The sequence below is a fragment of the Epargyreus clarus genome, unplaced genomic scaffold (genome assembly GCF_041222505.1).
Source record: "Epargyreus clarus isolate Ecla_fem2 unplaced genomic scaffold, WU_Ecla_fem_2.2 ptg000002l, whole genome shotgun sequence".
In the NCBI taxonomy this organism is placed as follows: Eukaryota; Metazoa; Arthropoda; class Insecta; order Lepidoptera; family Hesperiidae; genus Epargyreus; species Epargyreus clarus.
Genome location: NW_027332210.1, coordinates 7037878 through 7061348, shown reverse-complemented (window position 1 = coordinate 7061348; position 23471 = coordinate 7037878). Strand labels below are relative to the sequence as shown.

General features: G+C 35.0%; 1 protein-coding gene, 1 long non-coding RNA gene and 1 other non-coding gene across 3 annotated transcripts; 2 read left to right on the top strand and 1 right to left on the bottom strand.

Moving 5' to 3' along the window:
* The first annotated feature begins 624 nt into the window (after positions 1-624).
* On the top strand, positions 625-5342 carry LOC140746855 (uncharacterized). Its single transcript, XR_012102826.1, has 3 exons — positions 625-746; positions 2041-2076; positions 2373-5342. It is a non-coding gene; the product is annotated as an uncharacterized LOC140746855 (long non-coding RNA).
* A 137-nt stretch (positions 5343-5479) lies between these two features.
* LOC140746759 (cytochrome P450 4V2-like) lies at positions 5480-18909 on the bottom strand. The gene is made up of 10 exons (XM_073078859.1): positions 18697-18909; positions 17605-17694; positions 16799-16909; positions 10969-11154; positions 10267-10463; positions 9516-9582; positions 8546-8744; positions 8055-8203; positions 7377-7562; positions 5480-5914 (listed from the first exon to the last, which is right to left on the bottom strand). Exons 1-10 carry the CDS (start codon positions 18836-18838, stop codon positions 5763-5765), a joined length of 1479 nt encoding a protein of 492 aa, XP_072934960.1. The 5' UTR covers positions 18839-18909; the 3' UTR covers positions 5480-5762.
* Positions 18910-21373: 2464 nt separating this feature from the next.
* Positions 21374-21445, top strand: TRNAP-AGG (transfer RNA proline (anticodon AGG)). Its single transcript has one exon. It is a non-coding gene; the product is annotated as a tRNA-Pro (tRNA).
* The last annotated feature ends 2026 nt before the right edge of the window (positions 21446-23471 follow it).

The following is a 23471-nucleotide window of genomic DNA, read 5'->3' as shown; positions in this document are numbered from 1 at the left end:
TCGCTCCGACGGAAAACTGGCAACGCGAGCAACAAACCACCTAAATTCAGGTTTGTAAATTGATACAATTAAAGATTAAAATATAGTTATATACTTAAGAATATACTTATATACTTAAGAAAAAATATACAGATTCACTGCTGCATATCTTATGGGCCACATCTATTTTTAACAGTTTTCACTACTATCGTATTCTGCTTTTAAAAGGCGTGGTATGACAGAGATATCAATACGAGGCGTTCCAACTTAGTCCTTAGTGGCAGACACGCATCTGTGGGCGACTTGCGAAGTAGGACTCTATTTCTATTGACATTTTTCAGAAGTCTATGGACGACAACTTATCATCAGGCGGATTGCAAAATATTTTGCCAAATCCTTCATTTAAAGATATATAGAAAAAAATACTTACAATTTTTTGCAAGATAAAGTCACTCATATTGCATTGCCGCTTATCAAATCTTTAACTTTAACAATTCCGTACAAAAGTAAACAGTGACCAAAATAAAACAAACAAATAAATAAACAAAACATGTTACAACTTGTTATGAATTGTATAATCGGAATGAAAGAGCAGTTTGGTGCAGGTCAATGTACGCAGCCAGTTCAGGGGCGGCGGCGGCGGGGGCGGGAGCGGGAGCGGGGGCGGGAGTGGCAGCGGGAGCGGCAGCGGCAGCGGTTCGCGAGCGGCCGCCGAGCGGCGGCAGCCCGCCCGCTGAGGAACCGCGCTCGCACAAGCACAAGGGACGGTGAGTATACTTCAAACTTAAAATATACGCTTTTTGGAGTTAAGAGTGGAGTTGGAGTTGTACAATTATGTCAATTATAGAACATTGTGCCACCGATTCCTTAAACAGAAAAAGAATCCGCACAGGCACAAGGGACGGTGGGTATACTTTAATTATAAAACATGCGCTTTTCTAGATTTGGAATTGAACAATTATGTACATTACATACCATGGTCCCACCTATCCCATAAGACAGAAAAAGAATCCGCACTATCACAAGACATAGTGGGTACTTACATAAAACATTTTTTGCTGTGGAACAATTATGTCTATTATACTGCAAATAGACTGAGGAACCGCACCCGTACAAGCACAAGGTACGGTGGGTGACATACTTTAATAGTTTTTAAATTGTTTTACACAGTGGAACAATAATGTCTATAATAGAACATTGTTCCACGAATTCCATAAGCTTGAGGCGTCGGTTCTAGCACATGGACCGGTGGGTATACTTTAAATTTAAAACATACGCTTTATTTTGGACTTGAACAATTATGTCTTTTATAGACCATTGTTCCACAGATTCCATAAGACGGGAACCGCGTCCGGGTAAGCACAGGGGACAGTGGGTGGACAATACTTTAAAACTTTTAAAATTGTTTCATGCTGTGGAACAATTATGTCTATTATAGAGCATTGTTCCACAGATTCCACAAGCAATTGCACTTCAGTACCTAAAATGATTTGGATATTTTTTGCACATTTTTCCACACCTATTTCTACCTAATAACAGCAGTGTTAGGCGCGGTTGTGTTCCGTTTTGAAGGGTGTTGTAAGGGAGACAGACTTTTCCGAGGCGTTCCAGCTTAGTCCTCAGAGCTAGCGGCGCATCTGTGGCCGACCTCAGGTAAGAATATTTAATCCTATCTGGGGTTGATTACAAATGTCCATGGGCGGCAGTAGCCACTTACCATCAGGTGGACTGCATGCTCGTCTGCTACTCTTATATTATATAAAAAAAAAAACATTGATATTGTTTTAACTTAGTCCTCAGAGGTAGCAAGTAGAACGCATCTGTAACTTACCTCAGGTGGAAATCTTGTCTTACTTGGGGTTGAGTTGTTTAACATCTCTGATAGTTTTTACTGTCTTCTATAATATAAATGTATGTACATATTAAATAAACAATTTTTGAAAAGTAATATTTTTTAAAAACTTTTTACGGTTATTATTAAAAATAGCCATTTACGCACAGATGGCGCTGTTTTAATTTTTTTGTTCATTTTCATTAATTATTTTATTCTGGTTGTTGCAGGTTGTGCCATATGTTGTGACGGTTAAGTTTCAACTGGTAAGTTAATAATAGATTTTCACATACTTTATTATATTATATATACGTACCTAAATTTAATTAAAATTTTTGTTTTTTATTAAATCGTAGAAAACACTCCTTACCTACATTATTTATTAAAACTTTTACAGCCACTTATTAAACATGAAAAAGAAATGCTTCCAACTGGCAAATCTTAATATATTTAAGTATAAAAAAAATCATGCTGATTTAAGTATTGCAACTTAATCACGATTGTATGCGTTTGCGATTGTCAAATTTTATTCGAACCTACATGTATGTTTTATACATTTCAGGAGCAGCCAAAGCAGTACAGACAAACAGGACAGAGTGAAACCGTCCAAGTCCATCGACTAGGTACTATATGAGTGCATGTGATTCCATTGCGCCACTGTACTGCGCTGCTGCCAGTTTCACTTTCCGTGAACGACGAAATATGATTGAACAGAATTATTGATCAATCTTGGAAATGTAAAATAAGATAATAGCAACTTCTTGGGTCTTCGTCTTTACTGATGAGATTACTTATACATTGTATGCATTGTCTTTATAAATCTTGTTTGATTGTAGTCGAACTAGAATCAATGTACCCGTAGTTCATTGGCCATCTATTGTGAGTCAATGGATTTGAAAAAATCAAATTGCTTAGAGCAATTCGCAGAGCTTTAGAGTCTAACTACTTTAAGATGGTAGAATACGCTTAGATTTCTTGGAAAGTCCTAAATTCTCTTGCGAAATTATTATTTCAATAATTCTGATCAATCACTTTTAGAATACATAACTTTAATTGTAGTATTTTAATCTATGCGTCGTTTTGACGCTCTAACGTTTCCTGTAAAACAACTTTAGGTAAATGTTTATCTTATTAATGTATATAATATAGACTGTGATCTAGTGTTACTTCACGAGATTCTATTTTAAAACTATTGACAGTTCAAAACAGCCATTGATTTGAAAAAAATGACGTGTAATTGAAAATTAATGATTACAAAATAATATAAAGAACAATAAAATCTAAACTATATTCTCTTTATTATAAATATGAAGAAGAACACTGTATAACAATAAAATGATAACACAAATCGATCAAGGAAAAACGTGTAAAAAGAAATAAAGTGTCAGCTTGTAAATATTAAATTAAAAATTGCGGAACTAACTTCGCCAATACATTTGCATTACCCGTACAAGCATATTCATATTTTATTGAAGAACAAATAAATCTAAACAAGAACAAAGTTAAGTAACAACACGAGAAGCCTAATAAAAGTTACTATTTCTATGACTATTATAGAATCGTCGGTGGCCTAAGAAGACACTTGACCAACTCGTTTACTTTTAAAATAGAATATTCGTCTCTTGGCCTGAAGGAAGGTATGGTGTATCTATTTAAGTTAAGACGTTTAAACCTGAGTTTGGAGTTTTAAATATTTTATGTAATTTATCTTACGTTGAAAGTATTATGATGCTAGTCGATTTAATTTTATCAAGTCTATTATTATCGCACGGTAATCGTTACGTCCACTTCGCTTATGAAGCCATAATTGTGCAATATTTAATGCTAAAGAATTATCTATTGATTGTTTTTATTTAGTGCTGTACATAGACACTATTTTTGTATGATGTTAATATTCGGGCATACAATATATTGTGATGTAGTCATAACATTTCTTAAAAACGACTTTATATTGTCCTATTCCAGTCAACAGATTTTATGTTCTTCCGTGTTAATGTAAATAAATTCGTGATTGTATTACATATGTGAAAATGCGGTATATTGTATGCCCCTTGAACAATTCGTTCTTCATTATTTAAGCTATCGGAGCCTCTCTTTAGAATGGCAATGTTATGATAATTTGTGCGATTATTTTGGGCAAGTAATGGAAGCCTCTTGGAGAGTAAATGTCGAACTGTGCAATTTTTACTGTTGTTATTATAGATTAGAGATCGCGTTATGTACGCAAGTGGGCTATATGTTTAAGAACAATTATATATAAATTAATCTATAAAATTGTTCTTCATATTTAAGAACATTTTTAATGTATTAAGGTGTAAAGATTCAAACTTCATGTTATTTCATTGTTTTTAATTTCAGTTTTTTTTTATAAAAGGAGTGGGATATTTTATAATAAAATCATCGAAATATATTTTATATATTTCTCTTCGGGATTGTTTATGGAGTTACTCAAAATTTCTTTAACATATAGTCCAATTGACTTTAAAAGCGGTCTTAGGTTCCAGATGTTGTGAAATAGACTATACTGTAGAATAATGTTGTATTGTGACTGTATACTTTCGAAATTAACCTCAATTTTCTATTTTATCTTCACTCGAACTGTTGTAAAATTATCTTTTTGGAAATTTAAATAGTGGGCCTTATAAATGATTGTTATGTAAATACTTGCTTGATAATCTCTTTCCTATGACTTTCTTTATTGCTATCCAGATCAATTAATAGATAGTGGTCTATGAGCCACCTAACGACGTTAGTAATGAACTTCAAATAAAATTGTTGTACTGAGGACCCTAGAGGACTAAGTTGGAACGCCTAGTTACCTCGTTAGTACCTTCTACTCCTTTAAACTACACCAAAGCAATGTTATATACTGATGTTATACGGAAAAAATATTTGTAGTGGTTCCGCACCGTCGTCGAGTGCAATTATTTTATGTATTAATTTGAAATTATTAGAACTTCACTACTTAAAATTTCTGTTACATATATGTATGTATGTTCACCCTTTTTCTCTTTTCTCATTTATAAGGCTTGAGGTTTAAATTTCAGTAGGATCAAATTAGAAATTAATATTACGATTCCAAAGATTCTTGTTAACTCTCTAACATTTAATAAATCTGTTGCATATTAAATTAATTGAGATTTCGTTGTGAGAACGGAAATAAATTATTGTTAAACTTTATTTTTGCGAACAATATACTTTTAGGTGTTATAATAATGTTCATTTCCAATATTTTTGCATTGAACAGTTACCTGCCGAGAACAAAATAATATATATTTTTATTTATTTAGATTTAGAATTTAATTTATTATTGTTATTTATAAAAACCTAAAATAAATCAAATTCAGTATTCAAACATTTTTGTAAATAAGTTATTTGTTTTAATAATAATATTCGGAATTATGAAATATTTTAATTAAATGGACAATTTATTGTTTTTATATGCTCGGCAGTTATGAGTTTTGTTATTCAACGCGTACATCTGTATAAAATACTGAATGTGTTTCATGAAATAAAGGTATTGTGAACATCATCTTTCTTTTATAAAATTTTAAATAAAATTTTTAATACCTTAGAAATACCTTAAATTATTTAAAAAATAGTTATAATGTTTTATGAAAATTTTTGTATAAATGTAAACATCAAGTGTAAACATGACGACATTTTTTTTCTTACAACAACTATATTGAAAACGGCTAAATTACATACATTTAGCATTTTCCCCACCTTTTTTCTTTTCATTTTTATAAAAAAAATCTTAATAATAATTGTAAATAGGTAACTATGACGACCGTTACAAAATTCGTTCATTTAATAAATATATTTTTAATATTTCAACTTCCTCAACAATCTTTAAAATTTCATTTTTGAATTCTCTACGATACGGCCCAATAAAGGTAACTTCATACTTATATTATATCTTCTCAACCTATAAAACAGGCTTGTAATACCGTCACCGTTTGTAGCACTTCACGAAGTAGCCTCCTATAGGCTTCAGCATGATATCGGCCCGGAATTCCAGTTTGCTGCAGTCAGCCGTAAAGCGGTAGTTCTGGCAGGTGCGAGCCAGAAGAATCTTTATAAATGTCATTGCGTATGCTTTACCTGTAACAAAAAAGATAAGGATAATAAAGGAAGCAGTGGCTGACTAAGGCCCGCGGCGGAAAGTTCAATGGAGGCCCCCAAAAGTGTAAAAAGTTTATTTGATTTTACAAAATGACAAATGTGTCATAGAAATATTCGTCTGTGATTCGGTGACCGTTTTTTTTAGCTAAGTGATACACATTTCATAGATTGTTTGGTTCTGACGACCTTATTTTAGCAATTGTGTTTAGATTAGAGGCCCGGGGTGGTCCGCCCCTTCCGTCCTTAAGCCGTTAGAGTCTGGAAGATTATCCTGTAAATTTTCGTGTGTTACATAATTTAAAAATCTTGATTTTACACCCTATATTGAATCATTTTTTTTAATGTTTTCAATCTAAATAATATTTAGCTTCTAATAATATTAGATTGCTGTTCGTTTTATGACATATTTTTTTACATTGAATGAAACGTGCTAAAATAATCGATCACGTGACATTGGGAGTTGTGACGTATCTATCTATATATATAAAAATAATGTTTGTCTGTATGTCCATTATAGAATCGTAAATTATACATTTGATCATGTGATGATGACCTTTGGCAAAGTTGTTGTGTCCATGAAGATTTCTTTAAGATTTTTAAAGAGTTGTACGAGCAATTTACGACAGATGGCGCCACTGACATTCCAATGAAGGTAAAAGTTTCAATTGTATGTATATCATGTTATTTTTATAAAACGCGTGCGAAGCCGCGGGCGCTACTAGTATAGTATAATAAACAAACTTGACTACGCGCCCCGTACGTTAGTTGTTTTATTAATTAAGACATGACGTCATACGAAGCTCAACCATGGCGACGGCCATATCAGAACTTGTCCTTATATAATTACACAATGTTTATTTAATGTTACTATGCTATTATATCGAACTACTTGTCAGAGGCCTAATGGGTGGTTCGAAAACATCAGCGTTGGAGAGGCGTGCTGCAATAGTTCCAGCAGAAACTTACGATACAAAAAAAAAATGGCAAATAATATGACACAATATCCTAACAATAAAATACATAAAATTACTTTGTAGCCCTTTCTACAAAACTTATAGCATTTACTACCCCTTTATGGTGTCGAATCATGTCGGTGCCATAGATTAGTAAAGATTACTCACTCCTAACAAGAAAATAGTAGCTAATAGTAGTAACTAGTTTTGACAATTGAAATAGTTGCGTAAAAAAGTTTTGCCACGTCTCCGTACTAAAATGTCCCTAAAATATTTGAAATATTTATTTATTATGTAAATTTCGCATTATTAGTTATTTATTCGTAAATTTTCCCAAAAAATGTTTTTTTATTTGATAAGAATTAAAAAAAAACTGACAGCCGTTTGTGGCTTCATTCAATTTCAAGGCGGCGAAGTATCTTTATTTATCTATGGTCGGTGCTGGATTTTTTTCAAAAAGTAAAAGAAGTATAAATGAAGGTTAATACCAGTGCAAGTTCGTCTCCCAGGAACAAAGGTAGCGAACGCAGCCGGGTGTTGGGGCAATGTGTCTGAGGAGAGCCATCTCTCTGGCCTGAACTCCTCAGCATCAGGTCCCCAGTACAACGGGTTCCGGTTGAGGGACCACACGTGGACCACAATGGAGCTGCCTTTTGATATCGTTTTGTTATCTCCTAGAAGGGTAAAGCACGAAATTAATGTAAAAGTATTAATGTAACTAATATTTGATATACTCGTACGTAAATGTGGGTCTTATTCTTTATTCAAGTGTTATTTTTTAGATAGAAGTCTATAAAATCAATGCATAAATTCCTTTTGAAAAAATAAGATTGACCGATTGTCCCACTGCTGGGCACGGGTCCTGTCAGTAAAAGGTTGTTCTAGGCCATAGTCCACCGCGCTGGTCAAGTGTGAATGACAAATTCTTCATACTTTAGAACTTTTTAAAAAACATTCGATCATGTCCATTTCCTCGCAGTCATGATTGATTTCTAAAACGCACAACTTTGAAAAAGCAAAGATCTACAATTCGTAGATAGGTTCTTATTACCTACCGATTAAGAGTAGTTCCGACCTACTCTAATTGCAGTTTCACCATTATTAATATGTATTTAGTTTTGTTTTGTTGTACAAATTATAAATGTTGTTATGCAGTATATACTCACTTAATTGAACATCTCTATCAGCCTGTCGTGCTATAACAGGCCCAATTGGATAGAGCCTTAAAGTCTCCTTTAAAACCGCGTCCAAATATTTAAGCTCTAGTAAATCATCTTTGTCTATCCTTTCCCTATCTCCAATCACTTCTTTGATTCTACAAAATTAAAAATATCCAGTTTTATTTTAAATATTTAGTTTAATGTGCGTCGTTTAACGTTTTTTTCTAAATAATATAGGAGTAGCAGACGAGCATGCAGACCACCTGATAGTAAGTGGCTTATGCCGCCCATGGACATCTGTAATCAACCCCTGACGACTAAGCTGGAATGCCTCTAAAATGTCTCCCTTACACCCTTTAAAGCAGAACATAGCAGCACTAAAAACTGCTGTTATTAGGCAAATAGGTGTAGTGGTAGTGCCACTGGAGTCAAACAGAGGGTTCAAAATATATATTATGTCAATCTATATTAAAGTTTTTATTTCTAAAAGAACTTACTCTTGGTAAACCTTCTCCTGAATATCAGGATATGTGCCCAAGCATATCAATGTGTACAGAAATTCAAAGCTGCTTGTATCAAATCCAGCCAACAAGAGATTATCCACGATGTGTCTCAATTGTATATCAGTGTACCTGACTTCATCTTCAGTAATACTGTTCTCTAATATAATTTCTATGAAGCTTTTGAATTTTCTTTCTGGAATGGAAATAGTTATTTAAAGGAGATATCACCACCATTATTTTTAACGTGAAATAGCAATGTGACTTTAAAGGAAAAAATAGATGAAATAAAAATCGATTTTTCTTTATTCAAAATTAATCGATTTGTCAAAAATCGATTTTAATTTAAAAAAAGTGTTATTTTGTATTAAATAATAAACAACATGTTTTTCTTATTCCAATAATAAACCTAAAGGATTTATATTAACAATTTATCAGATTAAAAATCAAATAAAATTATACGAATAAAAAAATAACCAATTCAAAAGTCAACATTTATTAAAAATCTATTAATATTACTGTAAAAATCGATTATAAGAAAATAATAATTGATTAAAATAAAAATCGAATATTTTTCAACATCTCTAGCGTGAAACAGTTTCGTGTTTCGGTGGAAAGGTATGGATGCCAGATGACTTACATCTGAAGTCTTTAAAGTGGCAACGCATTGGTGGTCAGACTCCGGTTTCACATTGAACATATTTAACCTACATTTATTTTATAAGAAGATATTTTGTCAAGTTGTGTTTTATAGACTAAATAAGGGACACGCTACAAGAATATTTAATAATATTTAAAAATATATAAATTGTTCACATATTAATTTATGACGATTTTTTGTAGGCATTAATTATTGATCTTTGATAGGAAAAACATTAGATAGATTGATTTTTAATAACGGACGCAAATGGTACTACATACGTGGATTTTTTCTACTGGCTATCAGTAAGAAAATATACCCACCTACCTTCATAATTAAAAGGTTCGTTTTTCTTTAATCTGTTCAGGTGTTCACTTTTCCTCTGTGCAACCATCTGGAAAGAAATATTTCTTTTTAATAATTGTCCTTTCGAATTTCTTATAAGATTCAGGTGGTATACGACCATGCAGTCCACCTGAAGGCAAGTGGGCTCTGCCGCCCATATATATATTGTAACCAACTCCATATAAAATGGGGGCGCCATCTGAAGCCGATGCTGTGATCTTTTTTTTTTTGTATATAATATAGGTCTGGTCTGCTACCAGCATGCAGTCCACCTGATGGTATGGCTACTGCCGCCCATGGACATCTGTAATCAACCCCAGATAGGGTTAGATATTAGATATTACAGCTACCGAAATGCGAGAACTACATTACACTAGAAAAAGTGTGCAGGTGATACCGCCCCGGTCGAAACGTACTTGTGCTAGATAGGTACTTACATCTCCGCCTGGCCAGCGACCCTGGGAAGGACGGTGGTATATGTGGTTGCATACCGTCGTGCACACCAGACGGTGTGGCGAGCGGCATGCTCACCTGGGCGGAGCCCGACGGGGCAACGCCCTAAGAGGAATTCGGGTGCGTTCCGTTGGAGATCTCGTAGTCCTCTACGCAGCGCCGAGGACGGCCACCGGAGGGGTTTTAGTGCGGTAAGAGTCCCACATAACACTGTATCGCTCCCACGGCACCGGGTACCTTTTGAAGGTTTCCCCCTCGTTAACAAAAAAAAAGTACTTACATCTGCCGATAATTTCCAAACAACATTCAAGGCTTCATCCTGCTCCTTCTTCAGACTGCTGTATTTGTATATAAAGTCTGGGATCAACCATGGTTTTTGGAATCTTGTTGTAAGTGTGTCAAGAACCTTATGAACTTCATCTACGTATTGGTTGCTTGCGAGGTCTTCGCCGTTTATGTTCAACCCCATTGATGTTTCTGTAATAATAAAAGGTTTTAACAAGAAATACAACAGTTTTTAATACAAATTATTGTTATTTTTTAATATTTTAAATATAATATTAGTAGATTAGATAGATTTTATTAGAATTTTATTGGAATTTCTAATAAAATTGTTACAAAGAGATAACTGGATGTAGGTAAATTATTATTAGGATAATATTTTTATGATATAGGTGTAGCAAACGAGCATACAGTCCACCTGATGGTAAATGGCTACTGCCACCCATGGACTTCTGTAATCAACACCAAATAAGGTACGATTCCTACCCGAGGTCAGCCACAGATGCGCCGCTACACCTGAGGACTTAGCTGGAAGCCTTGGTCGAGTATGTCTCCTTACCACACCCTTCAAACCAAAACACAGCAGCGCCTAACACTGCTGTTATTAGGCAGAAATAGGTGCGGCGTTGATGGCCCCAGAACGAACCACAGTACATTCTACGAACTTGATTTCATTTTACTGCTAGCAAGTTATACTTACGGCAAACAGCCTCCAGAGTGACTCTTGTAATATCAGGCACGATGTCAACGTACCCAATATCTGACTTCTTTGACAACTTCTCAACAAATCGTGTTGCTTGTTCGTTGAAAACGTCGATGAATGCATTCAGGATGTTTGGTTTGAACGCCGGCTCCAACACTCGTCTGTTCTTCTTGAAGACCTCCGCTGGAAAAAAGAAATCTTAACAAAACTCTAGTTTAACTCTTCTCCGTCCTTTTCTTTATTTCTGATTGTCCGTGTCCTTTTCTTTCTGATGAGCTGCTTCCATACCTTGTCTTCAGCTTGTCTGGCAGTTGTTGTTGGAAGTCCCATAATTTATTTTATGGAGACAGACCATCGGCTTGGTGATCGGCCTCTAGGTCTTCTCCCGTCTACTTTGCCCACCACAACCAGCGTTTCAAGGTGTTAGTTTAACCAAGGGTCGTAAAATCATAGATTCGATTGCAGTACCCATGCCCCATTTACTTTTGCCTTATTATTTTGTTGTGAACCAGAAAAAGAACGCTTTCTACCCTCGTAGCCCCACATAGGATTTCTGTGTCGTGAGTGAACACACGAAGACGGATACACAAACACCCAGGACATATACTTAAATTCATCATTAATGTTTGGCCGAGGATCGAACCCGGAACCCTTTGCGTGTCATACCGGTATGGTGACCGCTCCGCCACGCGGGTCCATCATTATATTATACTAGCTGACCCGGAAAACGTTGTGTTGCCATATAAATAAAAAAAATGTTAAGGTTGAACAACCCTTATCACTTACGGGTTTGAAAAATATGTATAATACGTATGTAATATACGTGGTATGCGTATATGTATAAAGTGGCTAACGTTATACATATATGCATTGCAAAAAAATAATCTATCTATTACACTTCAAGAGATAGAGTCTTGTGACAGACGGATAGACGGACAGTCCGAGGAGTCTTAGTAATAGAGTTCCGTTTTTACCCTTTGGGTACGGAACTCTAAAAATCAACTATAAAGGTCTGAAATTAGTGTTTAATAGCGTACATAATTTTATTATAAGCCGGTTTCTCATGCAAGTAATAGATAAATACGAGTAGATAATTATATTGAAACAAAGATAAAATAAAAATTATAAGACATTGACCGAGGTCAGACCAATTATGACAGCGTGACACAAGGACATGAAAGATAGGTAGGTACCTATTCGGAAATATTTGCATAATAGTCCAGGCAAATAATGGTTTCACCTCGGAATAGACTATCTCTCATTCCGAGAATCTTGCCCTAATTTGCCTAATTTGCCTGGACTTGGTTTTTTTTTTTTTTTTTTTTTTTATAATATAGAAGTAGCAGACGAGCATGCAGTCCACCTGATGGTAAGTAGCTACTGCCGCCCATGGACATCTGTAGTCAACCCCAGATAGGATTAGATATTCCTACCTGAGGTCGGCCACAGATGCGCCGCTACCCCTGAGGACTAAGCTGGAACGCCTCGGAAAAGTCTGTCTCCCTTACCACGCCCTTCAAACCGGAACACAGCAGCGCCTAACACTGCAGTTATTAGGTAGAAATAGGTGTGGCGGTGGTGCCGCCGGAGTCGAACCACAAAGGGTTCTACGACCTTCATATATGCATTGTAAACAAATCAAGTGTCTATCTACTACAGTTCATGAGATAGAGCCCAGTGACCGATAGACGGACAGTCAGAGGAGTCCTGACGGAATACGGAATACCTGTACAGAACCTCAAAAATAAACGATAAAGGTCTGGTTTCTCATGTAAGTAATAGATAAATACGAGTAGATAATTATCTTGAAACAAAGATAAAATAAAATTATAAGACATTGTCAGAGGTCAGACCAATTATGACAGCGTGACACAAGGACATGATAGATAGGTAGGTACCTAGGTATTCGGAAATATTTGCATAATAGTCCAGGCAAATAAGGGTTTCACCTCGGAATAGACCATCTCTCATTCCGAGAATCTTGCCCTAATTTGCCTAATTTGCCTGGACTTTGTTACAATGAATTGGGAAATAAATGAAATAGATTAGATTAAACTATATATTTTAGGGTTATTAACAGAACCATATTCCTAAGACTCCACCGTCTTTCCGTCAGTGGCCGCTATAGCAATACTCATACTAAAAATAAAATAAAAGTTGAAAATAAATGGGGGCCGCCGTATAAGCAACAGCCATTTTTTGACGTTTTCCACTTTATATATTAAACCGTACTAGCTAGACAGTTAAAATTTTCGCAATGTAATTACTTCAATGGGTGCCATAATAACAATTAATAAAAATAAAAAATATGAATATTTTCGTGATACGGAACCCTCCGTGTGCGAGTTCAACTTGCACTTGGCCGATTATTCCACTTTTGCAGTGTCTTTTTCACATATTTTTATCCCAGTAAGACGCGGTCCGCGGCAAACCAAGATCAATATTGTTTATAGTGTATGAACCATCGATAATTAGAAGTATATCAATGGTATGAACAAAATGTTCAAAATATATTTTACAATTAGTTCGATTACATACATTATACTAGTGTGTAAAACACAAGTAGATAAAGATGTTATTATATATTATATAGTAAATAATAGATGTTATTTATGTTTTTACGTACAATAAACTTTTGCCCTCTTACAAGTCGGGAAAAATAACAAGTCTTGAAAATTTAACGTTTTAATATGGAATTATAATGAATTTTTTGTTTAAAATAGTTGTAAATTCAAATAGTTGTAAAACTGTTTTTTACCAGCTAAAATAAAGCAAAAAATCGTACATATATTATGATAGTATCTGTATTTTTATGGTTACATATGAGACGGTAACAATTCTCGTGCCAATAAAAGTTGTACCTTAGGTACCTTAGCGATAGGGATGCTGTGTCACTTATCGATAAAACCTTACAGATTTATACAAAATATTTGTGACAAAGAGTGTTGATGAAAATAAAGTTTTCAGAAATTAATCTGAAAAAAATTGTCGTTAGATATTTGCTCAATGTAATTGTTCGGTAACAAACGGCTATGATATTCATTGTGAATATTGTATTTTCGAATAGCAAAAACCTTGGATTAATGCATTTAATTTGTAAACACTAATAAGTTGTTGTCGTTTATTAAGACAATAGCTATGGAGGTCATGACTATATTTTTGTGCGTAAAATTTTGCTTAACCTGTAATATTTATTTTTTTGCAGTAATATTTTATTTTTCATTGTTAAGTTTTTGAGTAAGAGCTAGCGCGGATATAATATGAAACAAGTAATTAATTAAAAAATCAAAAAACCCGACTGCACTATAAAAGCTTAAGTAGAATTTCCAAAAACGGAGAAATAGGCGTTTTATTATTTTAATCCAGAAAGCCAAATACAAAGTTTCATAGTAGGTATCTGCTTCAAAACCAAAATATGTTCTAACAATATTATCCTATTTTGTCCTCGTAGCGTTCATTTACGCTATATAAAGAACCTATGAATAAAATTCCAGCACTCTTAAGTTCAGCGGTTTCCCTTTGCGTTGATCTTTATCACAGCAACACTACTCATTTAGTCAGACAGTCATCTCGATGAGTTATACATATGTGTATATTATATAACGTATGTGTAATCTCTTTTAAGTTCCTTTATTTTGATATCCTACTCGATAAGTTTAGTTACCTTTTTTTTAAAACGTGTTACTATTTCGCAAAAACAATCCACCATTTACGCTCCATAAAATATATAACTTCAGTAATTTAAAGTTCCAGTCATTATTTTACCTCGTATTAGGTAGAATTTCATTATTTTTATCCAACAAGCTAAATACAAAATTTCATAGTGTTTGCTTCAAAATTGACGATTGTTTAAATGAACTTTTAACCCTTATTTTACCCTCTACGGGGTTAATTTTTCGGATGGGGATAAACAGGCGTGTCCTTGTTCCTATCCAGAAAGCCAAATACAAAATTTTGTAGCAGTTGCTTCAAAATTAAAGGATTTCAAAAAAACCGTTTTCCCCTATTTTACCCTCTTAGGGGTAGAATTTTCAAAAGGCCTTTCTTAGTACTTATTTACGCTATATAGTGAACCTTTGTGCAAAATTTCAGAACTCTAAGTTGAGCGGTTTTGGCTGTAGTTTGATTTCTAAAAACTGAAAAAGTCATTTAATTAGTCTGTCAGTCAGTCATCTTGCTGTTTTATTTATATACAAATATGTTTTTATAATCTACGTTTAATTTACTTTCATTTGATACCCCACTCGATAGGTTCCGTTAACTTTTTTTTTTAAATGTGTCACTATTTCGCGCCCAAAATTCGCCCTTATGATTTTTTTTTCTAACACCTATCTAAGGACACTCGGGTCATTGAGACGAATTTAATGACACCTTAACTGTTGAAATTTATCCAGCCGTTTGTAAGATCGGATCAAATAAAGAAAGACAAACATGCAAGATACGCGCGAAAAACATAACCCTTCCTTGGCAGTCGGGTAAAAAATACTTTTATCAAAAGTCTTCACTTAGCTATATTAGATTTTGTATAATAACAAATAAGAACAATGGGAATTAGTTAGCGCACATTCTAAATTTATTATACAATAGCATTTTATATAATTTAACCAGAGATGTAATGAAAATATATGAATGGACACTCAAATCGAGTATGTGAGAAATCCCCATCAATATTTTAAAAACATTGATGAAAATAATACTTTAATCACTAAGTATGTACAACGTTTTGGATTTTAAGAGGTATGATTGACGGATTTACATAATAAATTATGCAATATACCTATTTGTTCCCAATATTACCTTCGGAGTAGGATACACAAGTTGTTTGCTATTCACGTACATATGTATACTCAATCTCGTAGGTGATAGAACCGTTTGTTCGACTCCGACGGCATCACCGTCATACCTATTTCTGCCTGATAACAGCAGTGTTTAGTACTGCTTTGTTCTGGTTTGAAGGTGGTAAGGGAGACTTACTTTTTCGAGGCGTTCCAGCTTAGTCCTCAGGAGTAGCGGCGCATCTGTGGCCGAGCTCAGGTAGGAATATCTAATCCTATCTGGGGCTCATTACAGATGTCCATGGGCGGTAGTAGCCACTTCGCATCAGATGAAATGCATGCTCGTCTGCTACTCCTATATTATAAAAAACAATCTCCCATATCTAGAACACTGACCGAGGTCAATGATCTCCTGGGCAATGCACTCGAATGCAGTTTTGTTTGCGGACAAATGAGATATGTGTCAGAATATGTGCTATATTGTGAAATTAATTGGTGATGTGCTACCTAGTAAATAAATTTTATTCTATTCTAAAATTGAGAATTGGCGTATATATTTTTTTACTTTTAAGTTTATTCTTTTTTATTATTATAATAATGTTAATTATTTGTGATTAGTTTAATTATTTTTATTAATTGGTATATAAATGGAAAACTGTTCTAATTAATTAAAACAAATAAATTAACACAGTGATAGCATAGTGAGTAAAAGACTCAATCTCTTTATCGAGGGATCCGACGTTCAAATCCCAGGCACGCACCTCTGACTTTACTAGTTTTGTGCATATTAGAAATTAATTATCACTTGCTTAAACGGTGAAGGTAAACATCGTGAGGAAACCTACATACCTGAGAAATCTTAAAAAGACGTATTGAAAGGTATGTGAAGTGTACAAATTCGCACTTGGCCAGCGCGGTGGACTACGGCCCATTCCTTCTTATTCTGAGAGGAGACCCGTGCCAAGCAGTGGAGCACTAAAAGGTTGATGATGATGATGATAATGATGATGATGATGATGACGGTGATGATGAAATAAATAAACATTACTTACCGTTTGCCGCTACCATTTCTTTCCCAACGTATGGTGCAATAAAATCATACACGAACATCTTTTCCAGACATTGGCTTAAAACTATGGAGGCGTCTTCTGCATTTGATATAACTGAAAATTCACATTTAAACATATAATATGTAGCTGGTAAGGTTTAAATGTTATCGAACCCTCTGTGGTTCAACTCAGGCGGCACCACCGCCTCATATTTCTGCCTGTTAAGAGCAGGGTTGAGCGCTGTTAGGTTCTGGGGCCCTCCCACCATCTTTAAAAACAATCATAGTTCAAGAAAGTTTCATTTCAATATTGCATCAACATTATTTTGTTTCGTACCACGACCTCCTTAAAACAGTTTTGTTTTATTCCTGCCGAGCGATGTAAACTTAATCCATTATTCATGTTTCGTTTATTGATTGCATAAAACCAACTAAAGTTGTCATATTTTGCTTAAAAAAATAAATTTCCTGCAAAAAAAGAATGAATATTTTCGATCGACATACAAAACTGCTTATTGTAATATTATAAGAACTATCCTACTTTAACAAGGCCGTGGTACCAAATTTCAATGTATGATTAAACTAATATTGTTTTAAGAAATGGTAGTAGGCCCCCCCTGATTTGAAAGGTGTCGTAAGGGATACTTATCCGAGGCATTTCAACTTAGCCCTCAGGGGTAGCGGCGCATCTGTGGCCAATCTCAGATAGGAATATCTAATACTATGTGGGGTTGATTATAGACGTCCATGGGCAGTAGGCAGTACTCCAATATTATTAAAAAAACGGTTAAATATGTAATGACAACTTACAGTATATAAGAATAGGTCCTAATCTTGCTTTGGAGACGCCGTTACTCTTATTCGTAAAAATTCCAATGTTTATTATAAGGTTAAAAAGGTCTGTAATAAAAAAATACATTAAAAATAAATATTCATTTATTTTAAGTACGTTTCGTACGATATACATATTTTCATAACGTTACGATAATACAATTAACAAAAATAAAGGACGCACGATACGCATTAGTGGCAACCCTAGACGAAAACTTTTTAATCAGAGATATTCTAAAATTAAGTTTTAGAATATCTCTGATTAAAAATGGCCATGGCCAGCAGTGTGACAATAATTGGTTTAAGATATTAATGACCACATAGATTAGTAAAGATTACTCACTTCTAACATGAAAATGTAACCAGTTTTGGCAATTGAAATTGTCACTAACGTCTATTTTCGTGATTGAAAAATATTAAAACAATGTAGTTTTTAGATCATTTACGAATGAAACGCACTTTTTTTCGATTTTCTTTTTTTTTTGCACCACTTAACTGCACATGTCGGCATTGTTCCGCGTAAATTACACCATGACAGCCATTAAATGGCTGACACATTCGTCAGCCGTGTCAGTCTTTCTTCAATTATAAGGCGGTGAGATATCTATACTTATCTATGAATGACCATGAAATTTTATGTCGGCATTTTTCTATCTTGATACGTATTATAACTAAAATATATTTGTTTATTTAATTTATTAAACAGTGTAACAGATAATAATTATTGAAGATAAATACACGTTGAATAAGCAATTCATTTTGTTGGAAAAAAACAACATGCTTAATAAAAAACGCAATTGCAAAAAGTAATAGGCTCGAAAAACATTTGACATTGATCTTTAAAATTTAAATATTCTTAGCGTAGCGAAAACATTCTAAGACTAAGCTTACAGTACTTATTTTTATTTATTTACCTCGATACGAAACAAGAGATCATATAGAATGTTTCAATTATTTTTTAAGTTTTATTAAACGTTTGTAGACGGTGTTAATGAACTTCAGATAAATTTGTAACAGCGAGGCTATTATAATATATTTTTTACGCTTTATCACTCGATATGACCTACTTACCTCTTAAATCACATTTTAATATAATTAAACCGGTTTTCAACAAATCAGGTATACTAGGAACGTTTGGACACGATGGAACGTAGTAATATTTGTAAACATAACAAATAAAACAGAACAATCCGATGAACACGAGTATAAACATTGTTATCACTCAAACACGTGTAAATTTGCCGAAAAACACGTTGTTACTGAAGTAGATAACGGTCCTTAGGTACTGTTACTGACTCACAAACCGGTCAAGCGTGTGTCGTGTTGTGGATGTTACTTCCTGAGTTCTGTATAGAATTTTAAGTAATCAGGGCGTCCGGTAAAATAGTTGCGTGTGCAATCTGCATGCTCCCGTGTTTGTTTTGAATAATAGTGTGAGCGGCGTGTAATGTAACCCATACAGTTTACCGGACAGTTCACCTGCGCTGCTTTGCCTGTACAAGGTACAGGTCATATGCACGTTGAGAGCGTGTATGGGGGCTTTCCGGTATACTGTACGGAGTTCAGTTCTGTAGAGATGGCATCGATTGAAGACAATGACGCAACGTACTGTTATATTCAATATTCCCTAGTAATATACTGCCGACCTCATCATTCCTAATTAATATATAACGCCTCCCAACCATGTGGCCGGCAGTTGCACCTAATCCGCGTCCGCGATACATTTACATTCAATATTATAAAAGAAAAGTGAGGAGATAAGTTCTCTGTAGTTTTTAAAGACATTAAACCAGTAGTGACAGCAGTATGTTTTTTTTAAAAAGACTATCTGGGACTGCCGCGTAATAGTCATAGATTTTTTTTTTAAATCTTATGCCGGTCGCCTGCACAGGTTCAAACAACTGCACAGGTCTATTCCCACACAGAGTATGGTGAACCTGCGCAGGCATACCTGAACAGGTAACCCTTTCCGGTGCACCGTAGTGTGTATGGCAGGCATTAGGTGCGACGAATTTTAATTCAAGAGCAGGAATATTATAATTATGTTTTTACACTTGTTTGTCCTACGGTACACCAGATCACAAGCGAAATTACATATACCTGTGAAGATTTTAAATTTGTTTTAATCAACCAGATGTAGATAATCAAAATTTAAACTAAAATCAAAATTAAAATAATTGATTCCAAGTTTAATCCCATAGTTTTTGATTTGCTACGACTTAGGAATGTATTTTCGATGTGCATAACAACACTATCCCTACATAACAAAGTGTTGGTAAATAAAACAAAAAATATGAATAACAGTTCGTATAAACAAAAAAATATAGTTTAAAAAACTGAAATACACGCTTTTATCATAAAATCAACTAAAAAGCAGAAAATAACTTTCAATGTAGGAATCAATTAATGGGGTGCTCCATTTACCAGTTTTCGAAAAGCGGCCCATACTTTTTCCACAATTATACTATTTACTGTTCCTTAATTGATTCCTAGATTGAAAATTATTTTCCACTTTTTAGTTGATTTTATCATAAAAGCGTGTTTTTTAGTTTTTTGAACTATATTTATTTTATTATTTTTTAGTATTTGTTGTTATAGCGGTCACCATTATGCATCTGTAAAAAAATCAAGTGTCTATCTATTACGGTTTAAAAGATAAAGCCCTGTGACACACACACAGACAGCGGAGGGTTCCGTTTTACCCTTTGAGTACGGAATCCAAAAAATCATTATACAATAGGGCATTATGAAGATGTTGAAGGTGGTGGAACCCTTTGTGGTTCGACTCCGGCGGCACCACCGCCACACCTATTTCTACCTAATAACAGCAGTGTTAGGCACTGCTGTGTTCCGGTTTGAAGGGTGTGGTAAGGGAGACATACTTTCCCGAGGCGTTCCAGCTTAGTCCTCAGGGGTAGCGGCGCATCTGTGGCCGACCTCAGGTAGGAATATCTAATCTTATCTGGGGTTGATTGCAGATGTCCATGGGCGGCAGTAGCCACTTACCATCAGGTGGACTGCACGCTCGTCTACTACTCCTATATAGTAATATATATATATATATATATATATATATATATATATATATATATATATATATATATATATATATATATATATATATATATATGGATATGTTTCAGAACATTTGAGTTATAGGGAAATAACATTATTATTAAACTAAAACTCACGCTATGACAGTGCTGCTATGACGCTGCTTGCGGTTTGGTAGACTTAATACAGTAAATATCACTCTTTTCTCTCTGTTCTCCAATTTATATATACATTTTATATTTACAGGAGAGATCGGCGTATCGTCACGGGAACGTATCCATTCGCGGCTCTGTGGCGCCATGATCGAACCTTTATCATCATCAACCCACTATTGTCCCGCTGCTGGGCACGGGTCTCCTCTCATAATGAGATTTTTTTTTTGATTTGATGATATTTTTCACGATGTTTTCCTTCACCGTTTTAGCAGGTGATAATTAATTTCTAATACGCACATAATTTCGAAATATCAGAGGTGCGTGCCTGGGATTTGAACCTCGGACCCCTCGATCGAGAGGCCGAGTTCCTTAACCACTAGGCTATCACTGCTATTAATATAATGCAGTTATATTACTAAGCATTTAAACCAATTTGTCAGTAAGGGTCACTTCATTACTTATTTCATTTTATGCAACAATGCTCTCCTTATGTTTTTCAAAATAACACATGACGTATAATTTTGGTCTAGCTCTCAACCGGCTCGTTGGTCTAGGGGTATGATTTTCGCTTAGGGTGCGAGAGGTCCCGGGTTCAAATCCCGGACGAGCCCAGTTACTTTTTGCAAATATCTTGTTAAAAATGTTTCTTGTCAAGTGTTTTATAAATTGATTTCTGGATTTTTAAAAAAAATTCGAAATACACGTCACAGATATTATGGTTGTTTCTTAAGATCATTTCTGTTTGAATATTTTCTTTTTTCTCCTCTATAAGATTGGGGGTCTCCTTAAACTCTACCCCATCCTCATATCGATACCTTAATTCGCAAATCAGCCAACTCCAATTTTTCGTCAAAATGTTTTTTTATTTATTTTGATAGTAAATCGCGCTGAACGAAATCAAAATAAATAAAAAAGAAACATTTTGACAAAACGTGGAGTTGGCTGATTTACGAATTAGGGTATCGATATATGCTTACAAATTAAAAATGTATCAATATTATTAAACTACAACAATATTTGTGGAGACTTTTCGCAATTTAACAACAGAGGTCGCCACATACTAACCAATGCGGTTCTGTCGTCCATCCCCAAGCACCATATAATTCTCTCTTTTCTCGTTTATTTTACGATTTTTTTCCACGTTGGTTCAGAACATGTTTCCCGTTGTATTTTGGTTCCCGTTGTATCTTGTACGTCGCGCCGGCTTATGATACGGTTCCCGTTTTTTTTTTGCTCGTCACGCTGGCTTGTGACACGGTTCCCTTTTTATTTGCTTGCCGCGCCGGCTCATGATACGGTTCCCGTGTTTTTTTTTTGCTCGTCACGCCAATTCATGACACGTTTAAGGCATGAACGAACTAGCTTCCTAATTAGCAAAAAAAAGCATTCGGTCCCCAAATTTGCCGCCCCAAAAATATGCCGCCCTAGGCTGAAGCCTACTCAGCCTGCTGGTAAATCCGGCACTGCCCTTAATTATACCGCCTCATATATGCCCATGCTTACAAATAATACTACTAAACCACACACATAAGACAAATTACTCGTATATCGATAATACAACACCACACTTGTGGGGACTGTTCACATCTAACAACAGAGCTCACCACATACATACATACATAGATGATTTTGAAGGTGGTAGAACCCTTTGTGGTTCGACTCCGGCGACCTATTTCTGCCTCATAACAGCAGCGATAAGCGCAGTTGTGTTTTGGATTGAAGGGTGTGGTAAGGGAGACATACTTTTTTGAGGCGTTCCAGCTTAGTCCTCAGGAGTAGCGGCGCATCAGTGGTTGACCTCAGGTAGGAATATCGATATCTATCTGGGGATGGTTACAAGATGTCCATGGGTGGTACATGTCCATGTCCCTTATAGTCGCCTCTTACGACAGGCAGGGGATATGGTAGTCCTTTCTGGTCCCGGTACTACAGGGACAGCCTAGGTAGTAACCTAGGCTTGACACTTGTAACTTATGAAGTGTCGTTGAATTTGTCTAAATGTGGGAGTCACAAACAACCGCTACATTACATCACTTTTAAAACAGTCCGGTTTTTGAAATAATTAGTCTTAATTAATTAACTTTATTAAATTAATGAATTAACTTTATTTTATTTATTTATCTTAAAACACCATTACATCTATCCTTATAGGCTAAACACCCAATACGATAGACAGGCCTTATTTTAAACACTTAAACTAAATTCCTACCTACATTCCTACTTCATTGCACATATTATATGAAGCACAACTATTGCGAATTCACTCAAGTTACATGAAAAAACGTCAAGTTGTTCATGCGCCTGGTTGAGGGTACAGAGTGCTCGAGTTAGAGGTGTCTTAGCCAATAGCTCGGTCCTGGCTGTCGGCACGGCCAGCAGCGGCGGACGCCGGCGTCTACATACATAGTGCTCTGGGGCACAGAGCTCCAGGCGACACAGTACCTCCGGATTATAAGTTACACCGCGCAACAATTTTACTAAATACGCGATTAGTGCAACCTCTCGAATTAAATTGTTAAATGTTCGTGAGCTGCAGTAACCATTTCTTTTTATACGCCAACTATTTTTGTGTCATAACTAATTATTGTTGAAAATTTACGGATCATTCATAATCACCCCAACACCATCTATTGTTGT